At 37.8% G+C, this 23,411-nt stretch overlaps 1 protein-coding gene across 19 annotated transcripts in view; it reads right to left on the reverse strand.

Annotated features, from left to right (window-relative positions):
* The window catches only part of SYNE1 (spectrin repeat containing nuclear envelope protein 1), a 519,329-nt gene that overhangs the window by 316,811 nt on the left and 179,107 nt on the right, over positions 1 to 23,411 (reverse strand). For all 19 annotated transcript variants that reach the window (XM_055114235.2, XM_055114240.2, XM_034963099.3 and 16 more), the window contains 12 exons: positions 22,853 to 22,996; positions 20,027 to 20,200; positions 17,169 to 17,327; positions 16,709 to 16,873; positions 14,909 to 15,043; positions 12,073 to 12,231; positions 11,651 to 11,859; positions 10,561 to 10,669; positions 8,497 to 8,661; positions 5,418 to 5,585; positions 3,070 to 3,240; positions 2,127 to 2,267 (listed from right to left, as the gene is read on the reverse strand). In XM_055114235.2, the coding sequence (XP_054970210.2) occupies positions 2,127 to 2,267; positions 3,070 to 3,240; positions 5,418 to 5,585; positions 8,497 to 8,661; positions 10,561 to 10,669; positions 11,651 to 11,859; positions 12,073 to 12,231; positions 14,909 to 15,043; positions 16,709 to 16,873; positions 17,169 to 17,327; positions 20,027 to 20,200; positions 22,853 to 22,996 (1,899 nt within the window). The remainder of the gene's footprint in view (positions 1 to 2,126; positions 2,268 to 3,069; positions 3,241 to 5,417; positions 5,586 to 8,496; positions 8,662 to 10,560; positions 10,670 to 11,650; positions 11,860 to 12,072; positions 12,232 to 14,908; positions 15,044 to 16,708; positions 16,874 to 17,168; positions 17,328 to 20,026; positions 20,201 to 22,852; positions 22,997 to 23,411) is intronic.

The raw sequence follows: 23,411 nt of genomic DNA on the forward strand, positions 1-23,411 counted from the left end.
TCACCAGCTTTGTGCCTTATGTGTCCTTCTTCATATAACATGATTGATAATGATACCTATTTCTTAGGACTGTTTTGAGGATTAAAGGCAATGATAAACATCAAATAATTAATTCGGCATATTATATGTGTTTGATAAATGTTACCTCATATTATTATATCAATCCCAAAGTATAGAAGACCATGGACAAAGGAGAATTTGAATAACAAGACTCAAAAGATTCCATTTGTTTCAATCTACAGGTACTTAAACTGATCCAAAGGGATTAGTGCAAATGGAATCATAGGGGGTCAGAAACTCTGGATGGAACGTGGTCAGAAACATTTAGGAAATAAACCCAATAAATATCTTTGTATTTATAAAAGGCACCTGATATGTTTTTAATACACAAAATAATTTATTTATTTTTTAAAATAGAGATGGGGTATTGCTATATTGACCAGGCTGGTCTCAACTCCTGGCCTCAAGCAATCCTCCCATCTCAGCCTCCCAAAGTTTTAGGATTACAGGCATGAGCCATCGTACCCGGCCAAATAATTTAAATTAAAAATTAAAATAATGTTCTATTTAAATGGCTGATGAATATTGTATAGACTTGAAAGAGTCTGTGGTCTTAGAAAACTTCATAGTCCTCTGAGTTTTTAGGAGAAACAAAAAATTAGCAATATGGGAGAGAGTGAAGCCTTTTGCAGGTAAGAAAACAGAAACACAAAGGTTTTCTTGCTAAAGGCTAGGGAAGGGTGGACACAAGGCTCTTCTTTCTAAGACACCGGTTAGCTCATTTCTCTACTAATTCAGTCTTTCTATAAACCCCAAAGAGGCACCACAGGAACTTCAATGCTTGGTACAAATTGGTTGGTCTGCTTAGAGTGTCCAAGGTGTTTGAGCTTGTAGGGTTGGGTTCACCAAGTACACCTACTAAATACGGTCTGTTTGATGCCCCATTGGAGTCTCAAAATCGCTACCTCCAAAATGAAGTTGGTCATCTTTTCCCATGAACAGCTTCTCGTTCACATTCCCCATCTCACTTCCATTGTCTCCGTCAGACTCAAAACCTCGGGTATCAACATTTTTGTCACTCACTCTGTCTGGTTAGTTTCCCTATCTTCCTGTGAACTCCACATCTTTCGTATCTGTTTCTGTGTAACACCTGCCACCCCACCGCCCTCATTTATGCCCATATTAACTCCCATATGCCCATATGCAATAACTTAAATGGATCCCATGACCCCAGTCTTTCACACTTTCAGTCACTTTCCTACACCTGCCTAAAAATTCATCCAAAGCCCAACTCTGATCGTGTGGCTTTTCCTTTTAAGCCTTCAACAAGTCTGGCTCCATGTTGCCTAGAAAGTAATGCTTTAGGTCTTCAAGACTCTGAAATATGGGCCAAATTTCCTTTACAAATTCATTTCCCATTGTTCTATTTTACAACACAGAATTCCTATTCAGAACACTTGTATGCTCTATGCCATTCCACCTTCCAAAGAATGTCTGTATTTTGCTCCAAACTCTACTAAGTTTTACTGACCTTTAAGGTCCAGTTAAAAAATATTATTGCCTCCAGATTTTTTTTTTTTTTCGAGATGGAGTCTCACTCTGTTGCCAGGCTGGAGTGCAGTGGTGCCATCTCGGCTCACTGCAACCTCTGCCTCCCGGGTTCAAGCAATTCTCCTGCCTCAGCCTCCCGAGTAGCTGGGACTACAGGTGTGTGTCACCATGGCCAGCTAATTTTTGTATTTTTAGTAGAGATGGGGTTTCACCATGTTGGTCAGGATGGTCTCAATCTCTTGACCTCATGATCTGCCCTCCTCAGTCTCCCAAAATGCTGGGATTACAGGAGTTGAGTCACAGCGCCCGGCCTGCCTCCAGATTTTAAAAACTCTATACACATCTATTAGGGAACTAACCATTTTCCAATTTGATAAAAATCTTTGTTTTACTTCTTGATGTTTAATCCTACTTATGTTTTCATTCTCCAATATGTTGAAAGAATGGGTCATCAATAAATAGTAAGTATCGATTAAATTAACAATAACAATTAATAGTAATAATGGAGGAGAAATCATTTTGTTTGTTTTGCTTTGTTTTTTCTGAATATTGGGTACCAAGGAGCCATAATATACCTTTGTTTGTTCCAGTTCTGAAGATAAACTTTCCAAACTGCTAAAACTCAAGAAGCGTTCATGACTGGAACCTGTTTGAAAAAGGTATCTTACTACTGTTTCTTTGTTTGTTTCAAATCGCTCCCATTTTCTTAATGTGACCTAAATTTGAAAAAATAAACAACAATTGGGTTACAAATGTCACACAATACTATCACATTTTCATTCGTTTGCAAAACTGTCAACTTTCAGCGAATTCTCATTTCAAATTTCACACAGTCACAATGAATAGAGATGATTCTAGTATCTTCTGTAAGAATTTCTTTTCTCTATGTTAATGTTTTCATCTACAAAAAGAGAGGACACATGGACTCAGATGATTTCTGAGTTTTTTATAATTTGTAAAGTCTTAGAAATGTAAAGATATTACTTAAAATGTAGATAAGTGACCAAAAAATAAAAAAGGCCTCTCAATCTGTCTCAAACAAGAAAGGAAGCACAGAAGAAGGTAGGGAGAGGGACAAGGAGATGAAGAGAGAGCATTAAGCAGTTGGCAAAAACTCAGAAACATTTTTAAAGGTAATGTGTCAACATCCCAATAAAGCATAAAGGTGGCATAAATGTGTGGCTGCATGGCTTCCTGGAAAAGTGAAATGGTATGATCAAATTTCTGGATTCAGAAAAGTGTGGATGAAATCCTGGCTTTATTATTGATCAGTGCTGTGTGATACAGCACCTAGTCCTCAAACTCTTTCTTCTTAAGCATCCACACTTGCAAAATGTGCAACTTCCAATATCCATCTCTAAGGCTGATGTGATGATTAAAAGATGGTTCATGTACAGAATTTAACACAGGGCTGAAACATCAGAGGCGGTAACAAAGGTTCGCCTTGGTGTTATGAGGCACAACCGGAAGTGAACACTGCCCACTCTGTTTAAATGGCCCCTAACTTCCGGCTCCTACCTGGATGCGGCGTTCCTGCCTCTCCCGGCTGCGCTCCAGGCCATCCAGTGTGCTCTCCAGCTTCCGCAGCTCCTCGTGGCCTCGGTCAGGCAGCCCTACGTCTCCCTGCTGCGCCTGCGCGATCTGCTGCTGCACATCTCTCTTCTTTGCTGAGATCCGCTTTGTCTTTTGCTAGAAGCATTTATTCAACAGATGGATATAAATTGTGCTCTCTAAACAGCTAAGTAAGGACATCAACACCCACGCTTAACAGAAGTACAGAAAGGTGGGCCCGAAATGTATTTTAAAGCTAAGATTAACAGTTGAAATGGTAGTCGGTTGCTATATTAGTCAAAGATGAACATTATTTATAAATATTGTATGTTTTTAATGGTAAACAACATAAATAATTTGGCTTTCGTGTTGTGTGTGCAAATTTGGAGAACATTTAGCATTTTGTGCAATACTCTAGGAAGAGTCTGGCAAAACAATTCATCTGACATGATTCTTCTTAAATAATTATTTTCTGCTTAAAAACACAAAGTCCCAACTCCAATTTTTAAAAATTATTTATTTTATTAAAATGCAAATATTAAGAGATGTATGGCCAGGGGCGGTGCAGTGGCTCACACCTGTAATCCTAGCATTTTGGGAGGCCAAAGCTGGAGGACTGTTTGGGGCCAAAAGCTTGGAACAGTCTGAGCAACATAGCAAGACCCTGTTTCTACAAAAATATTAAAAAATTAGCCAAGTGTGGTGGTACATGCCTGTGGTCCCAGCTACTCGGAAGGCTGAGGTGGGAGGGTCACTTGAACCCAGGAGTTCGAGGCTGCAGTGAACTATGATTGTGCCACTACACTCCAGCCTGTGTGGCAGAGTGAGACACTGTCTCCAAAAATAAATAAATAAATATTTATTTCCTGAGTATATTCGGAATGGTTAATTTGCTGAGATTTTGTGGGGGGAAATTGTCTTAAAGTAAACTTTTTATTGAAGTATAATCTTCAAATAGAATAGTACATAAATCTCAGATATGCAGCTTATAAATTTTCACAAAGTAAATGCACCCATATAAAAAGTACCTGGCCTAAGCATTTAAAAAATTAACATAAATATCTATAATCTTAAATTTATTGGACCTAAAGTAAATGGAAACCCAAAAAACCATTTCACAATGATTGAGAACAATGTAACACCAAATATTAATTTTTTATACTCAGCCTTTTTTTTTTTTTTTTTTTTAGGCAGAGTCTTGCTCTGTTGCCCAGGCTGGAGTGCAGTGGGGCAATCTCGGCTCATTGCAAGCTCCATCTCCCGGGTTCATGCCATTCTCCTGCCTCAGCCTCCTGAGTAGCTGGGACCACAGGCACCCACCACCATGCCCGGCTAATTTTTTGTATATTTAGTAGAGACGGGGTTTCACCATGTTAGCCAGGATGGTCTCGATCTGCTGACCTCGTGATGCGCCTGCCTCGGCCTCCCAAAGTGCTGGGATTACAGGCGTGAGCCACCATGCCCGGCCTATACTCAGCCTTTTTATAATTATTAAGTAAATCTAGAAATCCTGAAGGCTGGGATTTTAAACGTACTTTTAATGCGACTTCCATTTTTATATATTACAGAATATATATGTATATAATACACACACGAACATATTATATAAATTAGCTACCATTTTGCTACTGTGTATCAGGTTAGCTAGAATTTTTCATTAAAATATTTTATTTGAATCAAATTTCCATTTATATTGCGTTTAACAAGGTATATATTCCTTTTATGCAAACATTTGTAATGTGCACTACCAGACTATCAGAAATTAAGTTGATTAAAATAGTTTCTTATCAGGATATATACCAGAATTTCTTTATTTCTAGTTCTAATCTTTATAAGAGTGTGCACTCCAGGAAGGTCTAGTACTTCAAGTAAGTCATCATTTCTCAAACTAAAGTGTGTTCAACATTGTAAGTTGAAGAGAAAGATTTTAATATAATGACAAAAGAACAGTGATCTCAAATAGGAAGCAATTGGTCCATCTATGCCTTTCCATCTGTTTTGAAAAGGAGAATCTAGCAAGTTTTGTGCAGTTTTTCATAGCTAAATCAATTTTCTCTCCACAGTATTCCTTGAACTTTTTGATGTCATCGAGTCACTCGGTCTGGAAATTTATGTTGCAGAATATCCTGAAATGTTTAATATTTAACAGAGAAAGCAAAACCCAGAAGCGCCAAATTCTTTTAGCCATTCAACTCTTCCTTCCCACGCCCCCTCACCCACTCCCTCAAGCCAGTGGTTGTATTCTTTATCTCTCCGGTGCTTTCAGTAGCAAATCAACTTTACATAATCTTGTTGGAAGAAAGAGGTATTTTTACCTGGTGATGAAGAAGTAACTGCTGTGCTTCAAACAGATTTTCAGTATCCAAGATCTTCTCAGCTTGTTCCTGGACTTCTTTAGAGCCAGATATTAATTCTTCGAGAGAATTTTTGACTATTTCTTTGTACTGGACACAGTCCCCAAAATTGCTTAGCATCTTTTCAACCTATATTTTCATGAAAAAAAAACATGTAAATCATATGCTACTTGTTGAAGTTTGTATAATTTTTTTGGTAAGGTATGATTGACAAATAAACATTGTATATATTTAAGGTGTACTACGTGACTGTGAAGTGATTCTCCACATCAGGCTAATTAGCCTATCATCTCACATATTTCTCCTTTTGTTTTTTTGTGAGAACACTTAAGGTCCACTCTCGTAGCAAGTTTCAAGTATACAATAGGTAATATTAACTGCAGTCACCACCAGAACTTTTTCATCTTAGAACTTAATGTTTGTACTCTTCGATCAAAACCCCCCTGTTGAAGATCATGTAATCTTACATATTTTAGGACTGTGCACAAAGTCTGCCTCAACCACTTGACATATAAACACAGATCTTTAACTTTTATTCTTTCTCATATTACTCAGGCTTATTCCATTATCATTAAATTTCATAATCATTTATGGGGCTTGCAGGCTTTATTCAATATGGTGCTCTGTGGCATATTAAAAACCCATTCAACCTGGTAATCAAGGAAGGATGACAAAACTGCATATATTATATATGTATATTGCCTTTTAGGTCTCTTTAATTATAATTGCATGACTAAAACCTAATTATAAAAGTGCCTTACAAGAAAGTGAGTCCGTATTATTTAAAACAAATAGGAAAACATTTGCAGAGTTGAAAAAGAGAATAAAAGAGTATTTGTTATAAATGTACTTCCAATATTCCTACATAAAAATAAATATAATTTACAATTTTGTAGTCATCTAATGGATTCTCTTCCTTATCATTTCCCTAAATTTTGAATTTTCTTGTCTAATTTCTGCTTCCTCTATTTCAGTTTTACCAACATCCTTTGTTTTCGAAGCCTATCTTTTATCTTCACTAAGATCCTCATTTTTACATGTTGTCATTTGTTTTCCACAGAAGCCTTCCAGTTTCTTCTTCTTTTATCCTATCTTTTTTCTTTGACTCTCTTCTGATCTAAGTTTTTCCAAGGAGAGCAATCTGTTCTCCAAACAAGCAGCAATGAGACCTTATGAAAACCACAAACTCCCAATTTCAATATAAATCAGAGCAAATCTGTTGAAATAATGACTCTTCACTGTATCTTGTGCATCCACCCACAGTCTTTTTTTTTCTTACACTGGACAATTGCAAACACATTGTGTTCAACATTAATTTAAATACTAAATGAATTATTATCAAAGAAAGGGGCTGAATGTGCCACATCCATCTCTTCATAAAATCCATCTGTAAACAAAATGTGTTTTTCTCCTTTCCTCTCTTTCTGCTTTCACTAAGTAAGTGATCAAGTAGTGGAAAAGGGTATTAATATGAATTATGCAGAAGTTTAAGGCAGATGAGTGTGTAAAAAATTAATGTCTGTATGAACATTCATTAGAGAGAGATTCTTACTACAAGTCCTGGGGCAAAATCATGACAGTACTTGGAAGATAAAGCAAATGGCCTTGGTAAATGTTAGGGAAACTACTGACTTCTAACTTTAAAGACAGTCCATTTTTTTTTTTTTTTTTTTTTTGGTGAGACAAAATATATTACAAGCTTGTCTGTGAATAACGACAAGTATTTGTTTGATCTTGGCTCAAAGATCACCTTCATATACACTAACTTTTTAGAATGTTGTTTTTACTTTTCCTGTCACCAAAAGAGGGAAGGAAAGAGCAAAAGAGGCAACTGCCAAATTTTCACTAAAGGTATGGTTGTGGCAACTGGCTTAATTTGACCGTTGCTTTGAAAGACGGATAATCAAAGGATTGAAATAGATTATGTTCCAAAATTTGATTAATCATAGAACTATTTTCAATTTGTCAAAAACTCATAGGGAAACTCTAATTTATATATTAAAATTCTCACATAAAACTAAAATCGTAAGCAGTTCAGAGTATTTTTGGCTTATGTAAATTCAGCACTAGAGTCTCAAGCAGATTTAAATGGATTAAAAACATGAAGGTTAACAGATGAATTGTTAGATGAGAAATCTCTATGGAGAATTTCAGATTTTCAGAAACAGAGCTTTGTGGTCATTTTCTTGTAATCCATTAGGCCATTTTTCCATGCAAGTTTCTACTTAAATGATTTCAAGAAATACTGGTAAATATCTATTCTACTTTACGTTCTTACATTATCTTCCAAAGCACAAACTTAGATTTATATAAAAACCTGGTCAGTAAAAATATTTTTGCTGATGGTGGAAGTGGCCCTACTGGAAATGAAGTAGATGGGTTTGTATATTTTAATCTATAAAGGAATATAGAAAAACATTAAAATGCATATCAAAGCACTTGGAAGAGAATTTCACTGGCCTGCTGATTAAACACTGAATATTTTATTATTACTAAGAACCAGCTATTGAGCATTTACTGTGTTTCAGGAACTACACTATGTGCTTAACATACATTACTGCATTTAATTCATGATACTTCTTTTTAGAGTGAGTATTTTTAACCCTGTGTTATAACTAAGGAAATCAAGACCTAGATGTTACGTAAGTTGAAGGTTACCTAGGAGGTAGGGTATCACATTTAAACTCTAATCCTGGATTTCTTTGACCCTAAGCCTTATTTTTAGCCTCCATGATTTATCTTAAGCTGACCATAAAATAACAATGCTTTTTATAAGAGTAAAAACAGTGGATTTGACAAGTTTTATATTTCAGATATAGGTCATGAACCTGAACTAACATTTCCAGTAATGGCACAGACCATACATCAAACATCCTCTTCATCTTTCCCAACAAGCTTCATACAAAAAAAGCATAACAACAATTCTGTTTCAACTATGGTTTCTTTATAAAATTACTTGCTAAACTACAACCAGAAGAAAAAGGACCTTTCAGATGCCTCACTCAGAACTGTCTGTTTAGAGTGTGAGTAAATGCTGTACCTCTGACAGCAGCGTCACAAGAGCCTTGAAAGAGCTGGATAATTTTGCCAGCTCATCTCCCTGCTTTTGGGCTTCATTCTCAGAAGAAACTTCTGTCAAAACTTTCAGCCTGGATTTCAGCCAGCTGAGGGTCTCACCCCTTTTGGTAACACCATTTCTGATCTCCTGAAATGAGAGGACACTTTTGATGAACACAGTGCAATTGTGAAATCATAACTTTCCAGCAATAAAGGACTCAGCCTAAAAAGGTTTGCAGGTAGAGCAGAATAGAGCCAGACATCATTCAGCAATACAGTGCCTGCTTAGTTTACTTTTTGTATGTACTTTTAACAAAAGTCCACAAGTGCTTGAAAGAAAACTGTTGTCTATTCTTGAATCAGCTTCATAATTAGATTGGTTAGATACTTATAGATATGTCCTTGATGGGAAAAAAGATGATTCTAAAAATACTGTAGAAAAATATGAGATGCCACAATTGGCAACTATAACATACATACACTTTGTTATCTCACTTCCTTTAAGCCGGAAAGAAGATGATATTTTGTGAAAAAATAATGAAAGTTCTTTTTTTCAACCAGCTGATTTCTTTTATTGAAGAGTCTACTTGTTGAATATTGTTATGGATGCTCTAAAGATTTATTTTAACTTCATTAACTTACATTTTCTGCTGAATTTTTATTCGCTTTTAGAAGCCAGTACCCCATATAGCAAGAAGTATAAATGGGAGCACAGCTCTAATTTAGGAAGCGAGGCTTTATTGATAAGAAAATGCTAGAAAGACTCCAGGGCTTCAGACCTTGAAGGGCTGCTGACTGAGGGAGTGGTGATTGGAGCAGCCTGTCCTCCCTACAGCAGTTCTGGGGTGGCTCAAGAGCAGGGGTTCCCAACCAGGGCCACTCCAGGGCTTTGCCAGGGCAAATGCACACCAGCCAGGAAACTGTTGGTTCCAGACCCCAGTGATCTCTTCATTCTAGGATGTGAATTTTTTTTGTGCGATGCAAGCAACCAGTAGCAAATGTAGATATCCTTCCATATGCATACCATGATATTGAGCACCACTAGCATTTGAGGGGATTGTATAATTTAATTGAAAAAGAAATGGGCCAAGGGCAATAGCTCACACCTGTAATCCCAGCACTTTGGGAGGCCGAGTAGGGCGGATCGCTTGAGCCCAGGAGTTTGAGACTAGCCTGAGCAACATGGCAAAACCCTACCTCTACAAAAAATACAAACATTAGCCAGGCATAGTGGCATGTGACTACAGTCCCAGCTACTCAAGTGGCTGAGGTGGGAGGATTGCTTAAGCCCAGGAGGTCGAGGCTGAAGTGAGCTATGAAGGTGCCACTGCACTCCAAACCTGGGTGACAGAGACCTTGTCTCAAAAAACAAACAAACAAACACTCAAAGGACAGGAACAGAAAGGAAATATATTCTCCCCAACAGCAACTATGTGGCAACTATGTGACGTGCAAGGGTTAAAAATGTTCAAAGATGAAGACTTTTTACAACATTATGTGTCTAAGAGTGAGAGAGTGCCATTTACAGAATGCAAACTGTGTTTGAGCCTGAGGCTCTGTGGCCCTGGTGGGGTTTCTCAGGCTGTACCCACACTCATAGAGGCTGAAATGAACCAATCCAGCTTAATGTCACATAGAAAGGATGCCTAGAGACCTTGCCCAGCTCCCTGATCTTTCTGTGACCTGCCTTTTGCATGGCTGAAAATGTATTGTATAAACGCATACAGTGTTCTTGTTTTCCATGATGATTCTTAAGTTTCTACTGGGTTATACGCCCATGCATGCAATTTTCCACTCAGGACTCCCCATTAGCTAAAGATGCATTTGTGGCACCACGGAGCATGACTAACCCTCAAAGCTACCAAGGATTCAATAGGAAAAAACTCTACAATGCTCCACAGTAATATAAGGGGACTTATTTTAAAGACAATTTTCAAGAACTTATTTTTTTTTCCAGAAAGAAAAAAGCAGAGAACCGTTAGATTCTCTAACATTATTTTTCCACTATGAGAAATTTTCCTCTAGCAAATAATGACCCTGAACTTACTTCAACGGCACGTTTAACCTCTCCGTGGTTGGCAGTATCGATGGCCTCACCCTTGATCCCCTTTAATTGTGTCTCATTTGTAGATATCCAAGATGAGAACTCAGAGAATCTGAAATAACATAAGCACTTTCTTATTAAAGGGAGAACATACCAGAATGATTAGAATATGTTTTCTATTTTGAATTCACTCATGGAAATTTAACAATTAAATGACTACCAAATTGATTAACAACTTTTTTGGAAACTATTCTTTTAACATGAAGCTCATGTTAAAGGGCAGGGGTGGCCGCCTCTATGCTCAGTTACTAGGGGAAGGGTGATGGGGGAGCTCAGCTAAGGAAAAAGATGTGTTCTAGGGAATGAACACCTGAAAAGAAGGAAGGGACCACTTGAGGTCTGGCCTCGTGTGTCCCCACCAGGGTGAGACACGAACCTATAGAGGAAGAAGCCACCCTTTAGGGATATGAGGTTATACAGTTTGGCTGTGTTGCCACCCAAATCTCGTCTTGAATTGTAGTTTCCATAATCCCCACGTCATGAGAGGGACCTGGGGGGAGGTAATTGAATCATGGGGGCAGTTACCCCCCTGATGCTGTTCTCATGACAGTGAGTGAGTGCTCACAAGATCTGATGGTTTCATAAGGGGCTTTTCCCCCTTTTGCTCTGCACTTCCCCTTCCTGCCATCATGTGAAGAAGGACATGTTTGCTTCCCCTTCTGGCATGATTGTAAGTTTCCTGAGGCCTCCCCAGCCATGCTGATCTGTGAGTCAATTAAACCTCTTTTCTTTATAAATTACGCAGTCTCAGGTATGTCTTTATTAGCAATGTGAGAAAGGACTAATACATAAGGATATTGGGGAGAAAGGGATTGGCCACCTTTGCCTCAAAGAGATAACATCTGGGTCACTTGGAAACAAAGTGCCTTACCCTGATTCGGACTAAAATCCATTCCTTTTATTAAATGAAGGATTTTTGTACGAGAACATGAGCAAGAAATATGAAATAAGTTATTTCTTGTTTTGTCATGATCTCTGAACTAACAGAATTAAGTTTAACTACACCCCTCTCTGGAGGCCATTCTGAGGCTACCTGCTAGTGTAGTCCTTCCACTTGTCTGGGTCTTCCATGAGCTTCCTGTAGGTGCTGTCAATGGCAGCTCTGAGCTCTTTGAGAGTCACGTGACAGGTTCCAGGTGTGTCCCTTACTGGGTCCCGCACTGGGAGTTTCACACAGAGTTCCTCAATGAGCTGTAACCTTTTCTCACAGAGATGATGAGGACCTTTGTCACTGAAGAAAACCTAATGTGTAATAAATGTTTTTATAATCCCTGTGAGAAGCCACACAGTACTTCTACATTTTCACAGAAAAACCAAAGGAAGATTCCCACGCAGACTACCAAGGTAGAGTAATTAAGCTATTATTTTTCAGACTCAAACCAAAATATTAGTAATATCCTTTATGGAACAATGTGACTTGACACGGCTATCCACATTGTGGTGTGGGAGACGTACCCTGTGCTCTTTAATTATCTTTTCACTGCCTTCCTGGGGCATCAGCTTGGTCTCTCGATCCAGCTCAGTTCTGCATTCTTCTACAGAGGCTAAGAACCTATTCTTCTCCACATCAATCTTCAGATGAAGCAAATGATAAGGGGCTTCTCCTTGAAGATCCTACATTCCATAGGAAGATTCAGAAAATTAGGATGAAGTTCCTGATTATGTACATTCCCAATTGAAGTGGCAAAAAAAAAAAAATCCATAACATATTCCTTTTAGGGCCAGTGTGAATGGGTCACTACTTTCCACACCTAGTCTCTCTACTTTGTATTTTTCCAAGTACCAGGACCACAGCAAATCCTTTCAGTCTGCTGTGGGTTAGGTGTTTCCTCAGTGATTACTTGATTTAATTTTCACAGCAGCCCTGCACCATATTTTTTTTATTTTTATTTTTATTTTTGGTGAGATGGAGTCTCGCTCTGTCGCCCAGTGTGGAGTACAGTGGTGCGATCTTGGCTCACTGCAACCTCCGCATCCTGGGTTCAAGCGATTCTCCTGTCTCAGCCTCCTGAGTAGCTGGGACTACAGGCAGCACCACCACGCCCAGCCACTTTTTGTACATTTAGTTGAGACAGGGTTTCACCAAGTTGGTCAGGATGGTCTTGAACTCCTGACCTAGGTGATCCACCCACCTCAGCTTCCCAAAGTGCTGGGATTATAGGTGTGAGCCACTAAGTCTGGCCAGTGCTGCACAGTATTAATGTTCTTATTTTACAGATTACATCATTAAGTCTCAGGGGTAAGTACAAAAGCTAGGATTTTACCATAGATTTAAATCATACCCTTTCCCCTGTATGTGTCCCTTTTGATTTTGTCAATGACCTTGTGAGGTAGGAGGGGCAGATATTATACCCACTTCAAAAAGAAAGAACATGAGGAAAGCTTATTAGTGAAAAAAAGTTTTAAAAAGAAAAGAAAGGCCGGGCGCGGTGGCTCACGCCTGTAATCCCAGCACTTTGGGAGGCCGAGGCGGGCGGATCACGAGGTCAGGAGATCGAGACCATCCTGGCTAACACGGTGAAACCCCGTCTCTACTAAAAATACAAAAAATTAGCCGGGCGTGGTAGCGGGCGCCTGTAGTCCCAGCTACTTGGGAGGCTGAGGCAGGAGAATGGCGTGAACCCGGGAGGCGGAGCTTGCAGTGAGCCGAGATCGCGCCACTGCACTCCAGCCTGGGCGACAGAGCGAGACTCCGTCTCAAAAAAAAAAAAAAGAAAAAAAAAAAGAAAACATAGCCCAGGCTGCTGACCACCTGCCATATCCTCTTTTCCTTAGATCATACATTGAGAAACAAGTAAGCAAGCACTCAAACACTACATAACATTTCATGTTCTTTTAAATGATAAACATAAGCTTCATCATTAACTTTCGTCCCATAATTAATTTTAACTAACTTCTATCCTATGGCATTTTAAAGGATTACCTTTGAAAGAGAATACTAAGATGACTGATGAGAAAAATGAGGTGGGCCTATGGAAAGTCCCACCTAGATTAAATCCTAGAGGTGTGTGTGTGTGTGTGTGTGTAATAAAATACAACCTTCAGTTATAGTCTTTATTCCATAATACATTTACAATATGATATGCTTCAAAGACATCTAACAAAGCTTGGATTTCTTTAAGAATCCTTTTTTTAATGAAAAACTTGGATTTTCAAATTTAGTAATATAGCAAGTAAAAAGGATATTTCTTTAACTGTGTTTTTCTTGTGCACAGGGATAATTATTTAGCTTATGTTACTGAGATCTTAAAAATACACAAAGTGAGACAACCTGATGGAGAGAGTTTCAGCTGCCAGTCTTCTGAACTCCAAAACTCCTCCATGTAGCGCATGTGAAATATCACCTCAAGGTAGTACACACTCACCTAAAGCTAGAGCTGTTTTCCTCCTGTCTACCTCAAGGAAGACAGCCTTCCATGGGTCTCCACTGTGCTGCAGCTACTTCCAGAATCTGACATGCAGTCTGAAGTCAGCCTCCATGGGACAGACTCAGCTCATCTCCCATGGGTCTTCCACAGCCCATGACACACAAGTCAGACGGAAGCCCGCGGGCCCCCGCGTCCCCCTGCATGCTCTCCTGCTTTCTCTCTTCTGTACTGTTGTGTCACCCCCTGCTTACTCCCATTTCTGCTTCTTCTGTAAAGTTCTGGCTCAAAACTAGTTACCTGATTCGCTGTTTTCCAATTTCCAAGTGGGTCCACCTCCCTCTTTCAAAGCTTTCATAAATATATGCACATTTGGATTTATCATATTTATACTTGTATTATTTGCAACTAATTATCTCCTTTACTGAACTCTTAAGCTCTTGGGGGGAAGAGGGGTATGCTTTGTTCATCATTGAATTCTTGACTACAAAATGTTTTCATTTATATTTTTTGATCATAGCTATCTCAACTAGATGATAAAATCTTTGGGGGGCAGAAACTATAAATACATGTTTTATGATTTCAGTAGGTATACCTAGCAAGATTTATTCAGCAGAGAGAAGCTTATGAAATGTTGCTAGAATAAGTTAAATGTTCTTGCACCCTGGATTAAAAAAAAATCAGGAAACCAAAAAGAATGCTCGAGTAATAGGATAAAATTGATGCTGATAATAAATAGGAATAACACAATTCTATCATATATTATCAGGTTTTATTTAAGTCCAGTTTTTTGATTTTTTAAATGAGCGAAATAGTTACAGTGACTTTCCAGGAATTTCTAAATTTCTCTTACATTTGGACCTTAACACGCTCAAGCTTCTCCCTTCATTGAGGATGCACGGTGTCTCCGTCCTGTCCTGACTCACCTTCCATTGTTTGTGGAGCTTTCGAACAGCTTCCTGCAGCCCCTGCTGCTCCTGCTCTGGAAGGATGTCGGTGAGTTCATCACAAGCTTTCAGGAAAGCATTGAGCACCCTCTGATCCAGCTGACTGAAAAACTCCTGACATGGAAGGGGAAAGTGGGTAAGAGTGTTGGACAGATGAAAAGGCAGCATCAGGCACAATCAGCCTCTAAGCCTCTAAACAAGCCTCTCAGCCAGCTGCTGCCCTCTTGGAGACTTCCAGGCACCCACTATTGTTTTTTAAGGATGAACTATGTGCACCTATAGTTATGAATCAGAAGCCATCATATCTGAAATTCTACTAGTATTTTTTATTTTTTAGAAAAATTCTTTGTGATTTTCAAATTTGGTAGAATATTCCAAAAGGAATATCTCATCTTCCAAGGGGAGATGCCAAAACCTTGATTCTGTAGCGATAGAGCTTTGGTTCCCCTTTGGTGAAGTCAGAAGAACAGAACAGAAGCCAGGACTTAGCCTCATAATTCCACACTCCCCAACGACAGTGCTTCAGGGCCTGATGCTTCATCATGAGCCATTGTCACATTCACACATGTGCACACAGAAGCACACATGTTCACACATAGGCACACATGCTAGCACCAAATTGTGTTCTTCTTCAGACTCATATGGTATTTGGAGATGGGAACTTTGGAAGGTGGTTAGGTTCAGATGAGGTCAGGGGGATGGGGTCCTCATGATAGGATTAGTGCCCTTATGAGGAGGGACACCAGAAAGCTTGCTAGCTCACTCTCTCTGCCATGTGAGGGCACAGGGAAAAGGTAGCCATCTGCAAGCCAGGAAGAGGGCCCTCCCCAGAACCCTACTATATTAGCACCTGATCACAGATTTCCCTTCTCCAGAACTGTGAGAACATAAGTTTCTGTTGCTTTGGCCACCCGTCTATGGTATTTTGCTATGGCAGTCAAGCAGATAAAGACAATACACATGTACATATTACATATGACTAAGTCTCACACAGTCTCAGGAGTAGACATGCAGAATTATTTTGTAAAAATGGTGATTCAAAACAAAAAGTACCATACTGTAGAGGTGAATAAACTGAATGAGATGTTTTGTGTTTTGTGGTCACAGACATTAACCCTAAATCTAGTCTGCAGAATCATAAATACATTGCATATATCATTTGAGAGTGTGGTTTATACAAATAGCCACTGAAATGTCAGGAAAGATAACTCAAATACACGTTCTCAGAGTGCTGGTTATTTCCATATACCATTCATGAACATTATGACTAATGTTCCCAATATTGATATTGAGATGATAAACATGAAGATGGCTTTTCATGATAAACATGAAGATGATAAACATGAAGATACTGGGACAAGTTGTGTATCAGCCACCAGACTTCAAGTGACACAGTATCTATACTATGATATGGTGAATGTATAAAATGAGCACAAAGGACTTAGCTAGTCACCTCGAGTTATCTGTTTAAAAGAATCTTTAGTTATAGAAGAATTTGTAAGCTAAATAATGAATTAGTAATCTGGATAACTTGAATTATTCTATGACTCTCTACTATTCTGGGGACTTAGGAATGGCCAATGACAAGTCAGCTCACCAACTCTCTTGAAGTTCTTTTTGCTCACCATATCTTTGGGTCTCATACCGAAAAAGTCTCTGCTTCCCAGACTCATCTGCCCGCTCCCCTTCTGTATCAGATTGGCATGCCTTTTTTAAGTTTTCCTCCAAGGTTGTTTGTCCATGTATTCAGGTCAAGTGTCCCCTAAAGGGTGGACTCACAGTGTGTCTCCGCAGGAGCTCCTCCGGATCCCCCTTTTCCTCCAGGCCTTCCTGAGCAATCCGTAGTACCTTCTCCAACTCTGCTCGAGACTCCTCAAACTTCTTCATCAAGCGACTGTTGGTTTCCACGTGCTTCTTCCAGTCTCCAGTTTTCTTTACCATACTCTTGATGTGAAAAACAATCATAATGTGATGCTGCTTTCTCATTACTGAAAGGATCATTTTGTTAGAGGGTATTATTCATTTAAAAAGCACTTGGAAAAAAGACGTTTCATCATCATGGGAATAATTAACTCTTTTCAATATTAATTAATATTAGGTAAAAGAGTAGGACAATGATTGGCTTCCAAACACCAGCAGGTAAGGTGTTTTAGCAAGACCAAAAGCACGAGTGATGGTTTCTTGTCCTCACTCTGCATTTTCCCTGGCTCACAGCTCTAAAGCAGGGAGAGCAAATTACCTGAAAAGCAACATGAACATCTGCAATCTGTCTTTGTAGCCTCGTCTGATCAAAATGCTTTAACACGTTGCTCAAGGTCACAAACTTTTGAACACTTTGACTGCCTTTCTCAATAAGTGTCAAGGTTTTCTTACAGTTTTCTTGACAAGCTAACAGTTCCTATAACGAAATGAAACCCCACAACAATGTTATTTACAAGACAGAGTGAGAGAGAAAGAAAGAGAGTGACCATTACAGATAATAAGAACAACATTATATAGCTTTTAGGCTTCTAACACCAATAAGTAAAACCAAAAGTATGGTGGAACATTTCAAAAGATCTCAATTTTAAACAATCACTGAAGTCAGTGCTTTCTTATATAAGGCATTTAAATGTTACAAAGAGTTTTTTTTTGAGATTTTTAAATACCTCATGTACATTTTATTGTCATTAAGAAAATGATAGAGCATCAAAAGTTGTCTAGGTCTGCATTCCTCTAGTAAGATGATAGGCCTGTGGTTTATTGAGAGAACAATCATGAAATCAATGAATACATATCAGGTTTTAATGTGACTAAACAAATTAAGCATCAATGCACATTCACTTTGCTGAAAGAGATGCACTACATATATATATATAGTATATCCTAAATTTATAATATTTGAAGGTGTACAACCTATCAGCCTTATTAATGAAATGGTAGGGTTCAGATCCTAATAAAAAAAGGCAGCAGACCGATGCACTTGGGGAAGACTTGCAACTGTTGCACATCTGCAGGACAAGATGCAATGGTGACTTACAGACACCTCCACCTCTAACTTGTAGCCTGCAATTGTGATTTTGGCAGTAGACAGCATGGAAATCATTGAGCCCAGCACAAGGCAGAGGGTCATTTTTTGGCTTGAATTACACCATTTGCATTTCAGTATCCTCAACTGCGTTAAAAAAATACTTCAAACTGCTCATTTGGATGCCATTTTTGGATATCCAGATGCAAATATCAAGAGCATGGTTTTTTTGTTTGTTTGTTTTGGGAAAAACAGAATAAAGACATACTTTTTCCTTTTGAAAACTTAGGAGATAAAAGGGTAATATAAGTCCAAAATGTATTATTAGATTTTATTATTAATAATGCTATGAACATTATTTTAATTATGGAAAGATTGTATAATGACAACTTGTACAAATTTAGAAATGTAGGAGATATCACCATGTCTAAAAATGAAAGATAATCTCTATCAATACAATGAGAATGCAGTTTGGTGGTATAATCATTGTGGTTTCACTACAGATAATAATAATAATGCTATCAGTCATATAGTGCCACTTATTATATGCTAGTGACATTATGGTGTATCTAATGTAATATCTGCAATAAGCTTTATACTCAGGTATTATAGCCTTCATCTTAAAGTGAGGAAGTTAAAGCTAATCAAAGCTTCCTAATTTGCAATATTAGATCTAAGATCTGAATATCTGTCAGACTCATTTCAGACACTCTCGGCTCTTTCTACTAATGATGCTACCTTCCTCCCATGAATCTATGTCAATTAATGCAGTGGCAAACCTTTTGTACATTAGTGTCTCTCTCCTCTGATGGATAGGTTCATTATAATAAACCAAATAACTCAATTAACTACAACACTCAGTAGGAGACTGTTATGCATACAATCTGTTTACTAAAAATTAGACAAAGAAAAATGATTATCACATCAAACACATTTCCAGAGTTTCAAGGTTGTTTAAACTGTTGTATTTCAAGAAGCAAAGTAAAGATCTCATAAGTAAGAGGTTATGGATACTGGATGAAAATGGAAAGCAATTGTTTTTATTATATGTATATAAATATATATCAAATTATCTATCTATCTATCTGTTTTCAAAGTATCAAGAAATGAAGGCACATATGCCTTTTTAAGTGAAATTAACCATTTCGTCAATCAGCGAGGCAGCAGGTAATGCCTAAAGCTATGTGTGGGAAGCAACAGTAAATGATTCTCCAAAAGAAAGTCAATATAAGAATGAAAATATTATATCTGTATATATAATATAAATATTTATATATTTTATATAAATATCCTCTCTGTATAAGTTTTATATGTATAAAATTTATATATATTTATCTTTTAGTTATTTAATATAGAGACAGGATATTTATTTAATTTTCTTATAGTGTCTTTCTACTAGCGAACCTAGGGATCACGTTTCATGAACAAAGCCCATAAAAAGTTTAATGTAAATAAATTTTCATTTGTATTTTTAAAAGGATAGACTATATGTGGTCTATTGCTAGTAGACAGGAACTATAAGAAAAGTAAATAAATACAAAGCAGAGAAATAATAGAAAGTCCTTTGATTATGGGTACCCTTAATGTTTGAAGTTAGAGTAGCGGATTTGGCTCCATCTCTATAACACATCCCTTATTTCACAGAGACATTGTGAACTTTGCACTTTCTGTAGTTGGGGCTCAGGATGCATGGCTTACGCATGCACACAGCAGATGTTTATAAATGCTTGCTGAGTATTGCCAGATCACAATGTTGCTCCATTGATAGAAAGGGGTGCTGGGTGCTCAAAACAAACCATTTTTTCTAACTTTGCTCAACTCAGTGAACTTACTGATTCAGATGAATAGAGCCTGGTTTGCACCTGAGTCCAGCTAGACCATTCCCTGGAAACAAACAGCTCACATAGCCCCTCCACTGACAGTGAATGGATTTTCATCTTTGGACAAGACATGTATTTTTGTTTTGAGTTAGTAGTACTATTCTAGAAAAATGTTTCTTGTCCTCACTGAATTTCTATTCCTGTAAGCAACACCCTGGTCTTGTTACACATGCTTTAGAATAATTGTCTCCTGAAAAGGATTGTTCTCACCTGATGTTTTTGTTTAAAAAGGGCACTCGATTGTGCCTCACGCTCAAGAACTGTGATAATTTCATTGATTTTCCCAAGTGAGTCATAAAAGGACGTCATCTGCTTTTCTAATTCCTCCAACGGAATCAACAGCTGCTGAGACTCATAAAGGAGTGGGGAGTAACATTCTTTGACCTTTAAAAACATAAAGACAAAAATTCCATGAAAGACCATTAAGTGCCACTAGCTCAGGGAGCGTTCATAGCTCTGAGGAACATTTTCTTTAGTGACATGATCATTTGGTGCTTACAAATATCCAAAGACATTTCTTTAATGATATTTCCTCTATATTGTCAAATTTTGCTGTGAAAAATAATAGTGCTGTACCACTGAGACAAATAAATGGCTACTGAGTTTTCTCATGAAAATTCATCTAAATCGTCCATCTGGATAGCACTTTCTCATCTAAATGATTGTTTTTAGTGAGCCAGATGGCATCAAATTATACTTCATAAACCATGCAACTCATTTTCACTTTGGCCTTGAAATCTGACCTAAGACAGTCACGAATTATTATTATATTACCTAGACCAACCTGTGTCTTCCAGCTTTGTTTTCAAGAGATTGCCTACTTGAACCCTTGACTGCTGATAAACTTAGAAACCTGTTGACTCACTCTTCCCAGACAGGCCTGTGCTTTCCTGCCTCCCACCAGCTCCATGCTTTGCTGCTCCCTGCTTATCAACATCCTACTCATCCGAAGCACTAAAGTCACACCAATTTATTCATGAAGCTTCCCATGCTAGGGGAGGGCTCTGTAGTCCAAACTGATGCAGCCCTTACCTGTCACTTGTCTTGTAAAATATGTTTTAGTTTATAGACCTGCATTGTCTTAAAGATGAGGCCACTAGCTCCTGGAAATCAAGAGCTCCAGGAGGTGTCTACTCTTCATCCTCCAAGAACTTCCCACCTCTTCTCATACTTTCAGATAATCAGGGAGAGGAAATTAATCAGTATTTGTTAGTAAGCCATTCTTCGTTTTTCATATAGTGTAAAGACAATAATGTTCTAACCAGATGAGGCATATTCCAAAAAATAATCCTTGAAGAAAGTGGGAGAGGGCAACATTTTGCTCTACTGTTAAACATAGAATTATGTATGAAGAAACGTTTTTATGTTCTAGGATATACTGCCTGAAGTATACACTCATCAAAAGAAAGTTACCATCCTGCTACTGCAACAAGTCTCTGATATAATTACCTTGAACAAAACCAAGAGAGTCTACTAATGTGTATACAAATCAGTGTGTTTTATTGATCTCTCCTGGGTAGAAGAGAAAACCTATCAAGATGCTGCATCTGAAACAGTAAAAAGGCAAATGACAATTTGCTTTCTCAGGGGTTGTCCTGAACACCTAAGCATAGCTCAGGCCAAGATGTGCAAGCCCAACTATGGCCCTGAAAGCTGCTGGGGAGTTATCAAATTGGAAATGTTGACTTCAAATTGTACTCATTGTTTAGCAGCTTTTACTAGTAGCCAATATTATCATTATTGCCCACAACCTTTAAATTATAAATAATTCTAACTTGAATGTTAAAATAAAATGAACTGAACATAAATATTCTCATACATACCAGATTGATAGATAAAATTTTCTCTTTTTTATGGTCATGATTTTTCCTATTTTAGCTTTTTGAATGCATTCTTTTTCATTAATTGCCTACCACTGACGTCACAAAGGTTATTCTCTTCCTTTCTACCTTTCTTTCCTATTTAACAGGGTCTTCTACTTTGTTTCTACTTTGTTTTCCCATTCTTCATTTTAAAATATTTCCATTCATTTATTATAATCACTTCTCTCTTTTACTAGAAATTAATTACCCAATCTAGGTGGATTTTGCAAACAATACCATCTTCCTAAAATTCATATTTGGATAGATAACAAATCCCAATGGAACTTCCAAAGCTCTTAAGGAAAATAACTGAATAGACTAGAAAATGCTTATGACTAGTACTTACATCCATCTAGTTCCCTGTGCAGAAAAGGTATAAATGTATATAATCTTTTTTTTTTTTTTGAGACAAAGAGTCTCGCCCTGTCACCTAGGCTGGAGTGAAATGGCGCGATCTGGGCTCACTGCAACCTCTGCCTCCCGGGTTCAAGTGATTCTCCTGCCTCAGGCTCCTGAGTAGCTGGGATTATAGGTGCACGACACCATGCCCGGCTAATTTTTGTATTTTTAAGTAGAGACGATGTTTCATCATGTTGGTCAGGCTGGTCTCGAACTCCTGACCTTGTGATCTGCTCGCCTCGGCCTCCCAAAGTGCTGGGATTATAGGCGTGAGCCACCGCGCCTGGCCTAAATGTATATATTCTAAGCCTAAGTGAGCTCCATGAGATGAGGAGGTCAGAATTTCCACGGCTTTGTGGCTATGCTTGCAGAAAATTGCACAAATAAGTTTGGAGTGGAGATATAGCAAACAAATCTTAACCAATTCTCATTTAAATTTATGATCCCCTCTTCTTCCTCCTCCTCATCTCCTGTTTCTCTTTATCTCTCTTTCCCTCTCTTGGTTTTATCACATGTAACCGTTCCCCAAAAGTATCTAACTTTCTATTAAAATATAGCTATAATACTTCTAAATTAACAGAGGTAATACTTGGTATCAGCATCATAGTTTTATTTTTTTTAATTCATGACAAAGTTACTAAATTGAGAATCCCAATTAGAAACAAAAGCATTGTTAACAAGTAAACACTTTGCCCATGGGGAGAAGGAGGTAGCAAGCAAGCTGAAGGCACTGTTGGTGTCACACAGCCTATTGTGCATTAAATTATTTTCGCACCTTGGTTAGCTGCTCTTTGAGCTTTGACATGGTCGCAAACATTTCTTTTCCTTCTTCTTGGGGGCTTTCTTTGGTAATGAGGTGTGCTGTCTTTGTAATTATCTTGTATTGGGCATCCATCACAGGCACCCTCTGCTCAATATCCTGCATGAATCATTGAAACAGCCAGATTCACACATGACACATTTCCTCTTAACTTCAGGATTCCACAGAAGGCAGAACAAAAATCAATATGCACTGTATAAAATCCAATACTTACACTAAACTTTTGATGATTCCAGTTTTTGCTTCCCTTCATTACTAATAAATATTTGTAATATTATATAGTTAATAAAATTTTCCTTTAAAAGTGACCAAAACATCAAGATTAGCTGAAATGATCTTTGTACTTTCCAAAACAAATCCCATGTTAATGTAGTATGGAAATATAAAATAAAATGTAAATGTATATTTAAAATGTGGGGGAATTCTGACTTTAAAAATTAGAATGGTTTTCTTTAAAAAAAAAAGTAACTCATTGCCATTATAAAAACTTATAAATTAGAAATATTAGGATAAT

Source organism: Pan paniscus, chromosome 5 (assembly GCF_029289425.2).
Source record: "Pan paniscus chromosome 5, NHGRI_mPanPan1-v2.0_pri, whole genome shotgun sequence".
Taxonomy (NCBI): Eukaryota; Metazoa; Chordata; class Mammalia; order Primates; family Hominidae; genus Pan; species Pan paniscus.